Genomic DNA, 5,613 nt, shown 5'->3' on the forward strand with positions numbered 1-5,613 from the left:
TTTTAGTAGAGACGGGGTTTCACCATGTTGACCAGGATGGTCTCGATCTCTTGACCTCGTGATCCACCCGCCTCGGCCTCCCAAAGTGCTGGGATTACAGGCTTGAGCCACCACGCCCGGCGAGAGGTCGTGTTTCTGAAACTCTCTATCCTTCCTTCTTTTGGAGCTTGCCCTGGGTGAATACCCTAGCAGGGCATGGGGAGTGCCTTCTGTTCTCAAAAACCTTAGTCATTGGGAGGCTGAAGTGGGAAGATTGCTTGAAGTCGGGAGTTTGAGACCAGCCTGGGCAACATAGTGAGACCATGTCCCTTAAAAAAAAAATTAGCTGAACATGGTGGCATGTGCCTATGGTCCCAGCTACTTGGGAGGCTGAGACGGGAGGATCACTTGAGCCCAGGAGTTCGAGGCTGTGGTGAGCTATGATCACACCACCATACTCCCGCCTGGGTGATAGACTGAGATGTTGTCTCTTTAAAATAAATAAATAAATAAATAAATAAATGCTATTATTTTTAAAGTTTTTTTCTTTAATTTTTACTTTATTTTTTATTCTACTTTTTTTGAGGTGGAGTCTCACTCTGTCTCCCAGGCTGGAGTGCAGTGGTGCGGTCTCAGCTCACTGCAACCTCCGCCTCCCAGGTTCAGGTGATTCTCCTGCCTCAGCCTCCCAAATAGCTGGGACTACAGGCAGGCACCAACCTGGCCAGCTGATTTTTGTATTTTCAGTAGAGATGGGGTTTCACCATGTTGGCCAGGGTGGTCTCGATCTCTTGACCTCGAGATCCGCCCTCCCCAGCCTCCCAGAGTGCTGGGATTACAGGAATGAGCCACCACGCCCAGCCAATAAATAATTTTTTAAAAAAAGACATCAGTTAGTGAGGTTCAGGTCTGAGAGGGGAGGCAGGGCCCTATCCTGAAGATCTGTGTTTCACCCCATCTTGGGGGGCTGAGACCCACCGTACCCTGGGCATCTGTGGGGACAGTGCTTTGCCCTGGGGTTTTGGGGGATGGAAACAGGGCCCTGCTGTGAGGGGTCTGAGATGAGGAGACAGAGTTCTTTTCTTGGGCTTATTTGAGGGGGCTGAGCTCAGCTTCCTGCCCAGTGGGGAGGGCTGGGTGGTCTGAGGCCGCATGGAAGGCCTGTCTTTGCCACTGCCTTGGCCCTGGCCAGCCAGGTCACCTCCTTGGAAGACTCTGAAGCTACCCTTTAGCTTCCCCTCACGCCACCCTCCCATCTCTCACCCACCTCACCCTTATGGAGAGACCCGCACACCCACTCCCCCAATGCCTCAGTCTGGCAGGACCCCCCCAGGGCGAAGCCGTGTCTGAGAACATGGGGACAGTTATCTACTGTGTTTGTCATAAGCTGGGGTGCAAGGGTGGGCGCTGGCCTCCACATCTGCAGCTGTGGCTGTGACCAGAGAGCCTGCCTGTTTCTGCCTCCTCTGGAAGTCCCCTTCCCCTCTCACGCCTCCACTTTCCTGCCTGCAAAGGGTTTAATTTGTTTTTTTGAGATGGAGTCTCACTCTGCTGCCAGGCTGGAGTGCAATGGTGTGATCTTGGCTCACTGCAGCCTCCGCTTCCCGGATTCAAGCAATTCTGCTGCCTCAGCCTCCCAAATAGCTGAGAATACAGGTGCCCACCACCATGTCCAGCTGATTTTTTTCGGAGTTTTAGTAGAGATGGGGTTTCACCATGTTGGCCAGGATGGTCTCAATCTCCTGACCTTGTGATCCGCCTACCTCGGCCTCCCAAAGTGCTGGGATTACAGGCGTGAGCCACCATGCCTGGCCTCTGAAAAGGATTTAAAACTTCTCCTGGCCAGGTGCAGCGGCTCATTTCTGTAATCCCAGCACTTTGGGAGGCTGAGATGGGCAGATCACTTGAGGTCAGGAGTTGGAGACCAACCTGGCCAACATGGTGAAACCTCATCTCTACTAAAAATACAAAAGTTAGCCGGGCGTGGTGGTGTGTGCCTATAATCCCAGCTACTGAGGAGGCTGAGGCAGAGGAATCGCTTGAGCCCGGGAGGCAGTGGTTGCAGTGTGCTGAGATCGCACCACTGCACTCCAGCCTGGGCGACAGAGGGAGATCCTGTCTTAAACACAACAAAACATAACAAAATAAACTTCTCCCTACTTCCCGGGATTTGACAATGAGTTGATATTTCTACATTCAACACCCAGCATACAGCAAATATGAACTGTTTATACATGCTAGAACTGAATAGGAACAAAACATTCTGAGCTTTTATTCAGTCCATCATTTTTTTGTTCTTGTTTTTTTCCAGACAGGGTCTCACTCAGTTGCCCAGGCTGGAGTGCAGTGGCAACATCTTGGTTCATTGAAGCCTTGACCTCCCGGGCTCAAGCGATCTTCCCACTTCAGCCTCCGAGTAGCTGGGACTACATGCCATCATGCCTGGCTAATTTTTGTATTTATTTTATTGATTTATTTATTTTAGATGGATTCTCGCTCTGTCAGTCAGGCTGGAGTGCAGTGGCAGGATCTTGGCTCACTGCAACCTCTGCCTTCCGGGTTCAAGCGATTCTCCTGCCTTAGCCTCCTGAGTAGCGCACACCACCATGCCCAGCTAATCTTGGTATTTTTAGTAGAGACGGCATTTCACCATGTTGGCCAGGATGGTCTCCATCTCCTGATCTTGTGATCCCTCCGCCTCGGCCTCCCAAAGTGCTGGGATTATAGGCATGAGCCACCATGCCCGGCCTCTGCAAAGGGTTTAAAATTTCTCCTGGCCAGGGGCAGTGGCTCACTCCTGTGATCCCAGCACTTTGGGAGGCCAAGGCAGGCAAATAACTCGAGGTCAGGAGTTTAAGACCAGCCTGGTCAACATGATGAAACCCATCTCTACTAAAAATACAAAAATTAGCTGGGTGTGGTGGTATGCACCTGTAGTCCCAGCTACTCAGGAGGCTGAGGCAGCAGAATTGCTTGGAGCTGGGAGGCAGAGGTTACAGTGAGCTGAGATTGTGCCACTGCACTCCAGTCTGGCAAAAGAGCGAGACTCTGTCTCAAAAAAAAAAAAAAAAATGTTGCTGGCTTGGAATGGTGGCTCATGCCTTTAATCTCAGCATAGGAGGCTAAGAGTTCAAGACCAGCCTGGGCAGCATAGTGAGATTCTGTCTCTAGAAAAAAAAAAAGAAATTAGCCAGGGGCCAGGGTAGGACACGGTGGCTCATGCTGTAATCCCAGCACTTTGGGAGGCCGAGGCAGGTGGATCACCTGAGGTCAGGAGTTTGAGACCAGCCTGGCCAACATAGTGAAACCCCATCTCTACCAAAAATACAAAAATTAGCTGTTGTGATGGCACACACCTGTAATCCCAGCTACTCGGGAGGCTGAGGCAGGAGAATCACTTGAACCTGGGAGTTGGAGGTTGCAGTGAGCCGAGATCGCACCACTGCACTCCAGCCTGGGAAACAGAATGAGACTCCATCTCAAAGAAAAAAAAATTCTCCAGGTGTGGTGATGCCCACCCTGTAATCTCAGCACTTTGGGAGGTCCAGGAGGGAGGACTGCTTGAGCCCAGGATTTCAAGACCAGCCTGGTCAACATAGCAAGACCCCATGTCTACTAAAAATTAAAAAATGAGCTGGGCGTACTAACACATCCACAGTGCCAGCAGCCCGAGAGGCCGAGGCAGGAGGACTGCCGGAGCCCAGGAAGTCAAGGCTGCAGTGAGCTCTGCTCACATGATTGTGCTGCAGCCTAGGTAACAGAGTGAGACACTACCTCCAAAAAAAAGGAAGAAAAAAAAATTAGCTGAACACAACGCCCCACACCTGTAATCCCAGCACTTTGGGAGGCTGAGGCGAGAGGATTGCTTGAGCCCGGGAGTTCGAGACCAGCCTGGGCAACATAGTGAGACCCCTGTCTCTGCAAAATATAAAAATATTAGCTGGGCATGGTGGCCCATGCCTGTATACAGTCCCAGCTGCTCAGGAGGCTGAGGCAGGAGGATCGCTTGAGCCCAGGAGATTGAGGCTGCAGTGAGGGCTATGATCGCAATTGCACTCCACCCAGCCCAGGACACAGATGGAGACCCTGTCTCTTAAAAAAAAAAAAATCTATCGGCTGGACACAGGCTCACGTCTGTAATCCCAACACTTTGAGAGGCTGAGGCAGGCGGATCACTTCGGGTCAGGAGTTTGAGACCAGCTTGGCCAACATGGCAAAACCCCATCTCTACTAAAAATACATATATTAGCTGGTCATGGTGGCATGTGCCTGTAGTCCCAGCTATTTGGGAGGCTGAGGCAGCAGAATCACTCAAACTTGAGAGGCGGAGGGGGCAGTGAGCCGAGATTGCACCACTGCACTCCAGCCTGAGCGACAGAACGAGACCATGTCTCAAAAGAAAAGAGAGTATTGGTCCTGTGATGGTCCCCGTCTCCTGGATGAGGAAACTCAGGCTCAGAGAGGTGAGGTGGCTTGCCCAGGGTCCCCAGGGCGAGTGTCCTGCCCGCAGCCTTACCCGGTCGGCCTGGCACTGGCGGAAGCTGGCGTTGATGCGGTCCAGGTCTCGGCGGGCATTCAGCAACATCTGCATGATGGCATCCTTGGCGCGGGTGGTGAGGTTGAGCTCCTTGGTCAGGTTGGTCTGGGAGGCCGAGAGCCCCACGACCTGGCTGTATAGGCCTTCAGCTCGGCGCTCGGTGGCTTGTAGGTTGGACTCCGTGCCCACGTGCACGTTACCGTAGACCATGAAGAGCACGAGCCCCAGGATGATGAGGAATTGGATGAGGGACACGAAGAGGAAGAAGTAGCGCAGGTAGTACCAGCAGCCGTGAGAGCTGCTGCCCGCCCGAGCGTAGGATGCTCCGTGCTCCATCGCCAGACCCATGTGCTCCCGTTGCCAGCCGGTGCACCGTCCCCGCTCGCCACCCGGCCTGCTCTGGCCCCCGCCTCGCAGGGGGGAGTGCTTATATTACTCCTCTTAATACTTCCTCTGCCTGGCTCCTTCCTGGCCCGGAGGAAACGGGGGCTGTGGGTTATCACAACACTCCCACCCTGGCTGTGAGAGCTTGGGGGAGGGGCTGGGGGCCCAGAGCCAAGGCAGGGCATGGCTGGACACCTCTGATTAATGCTGGGTGGGGTGCTGGCTGGCTGATCCGGCTTTCTCGGCCTCTTGGAGCCTCGCTTTTGCCTTTACTTGGTGGCGGGTGCTGTTCTCAGTACCTGCTGCAATTAGGTCACCGAGTCATGCCAGGCCTGTTACTGTCTCTCTTGTGTGGTGGGGGAAACTGAGGCACAGGGAAAAGAAGGGGCTGCCTCGGGGTCTCACGGAGCTTCACTTACCTCGAGACAGGCTGGTTACAGACGTGGACCCACTTCCCTGGACGGTGCTGATTAAATGCCACAAAATGTGGGAAAGGCACCGGGTGAGGTGGCTCACACCTGTGATCCCAGCACTTTGGGAGACCAAGGTGGACAGATCACCTGAGGTCAGGAGTTTGAGACCAACCTGGCCACCATAGTAAAACCCCCATCTCTATTAAAAGTACAAAAACTAGCCGGGTGTGGTGGCGCATGCCTGTAATTCCAGCCACCTGAGAGGCTGAGGCAGGAGAATCGCTTGAACCCAGGAGGTGG

General features: G+C 53.4%; 1 protein-coding gene across 1 annotated transcript in view; it reads right to left on the reverse strand.

Annotated features, from left to right (window-relative positions):
* The window catches only part of LOC108284512 (plasmalemma vesicle associated protein), a 21,623-nt gene extending 16,683 nt beyond the window's left edge, over positions 1-4,940 (reverse strand). Inside the window, exon 1 of the mRNA XM_017501242.2 lies at positions 4,496-4,940. Within this exon, the coding sequence (XP_017356731.1) occupies positions 4,496-4,864 (369 nt within the window). The 5' untranslated portion in view covers positions 4,865-4,940. The remainder of the gene's footprint in view (positions 1-4,495) is intronic.
* Positions 4,941-5,613: the final 673 nt, after the last annotated feature.

The sequence above is a fragment of the Cebus imitator genome, unplaced genomic scaffold (assembly GCF_001604975.1).
Source record: "Cebus imitator isolate Cc_AM_T3 unplaced genomic scaffold, Cebus_imitator-1.0 Scaffold280, whole genome shotgun sequence".
Taxonomy (NCBI): Eukaryota; Metazoa; Chordata; class Mammalia; order Primates; family Cebidae; genus Cebus; species Cebus imitator.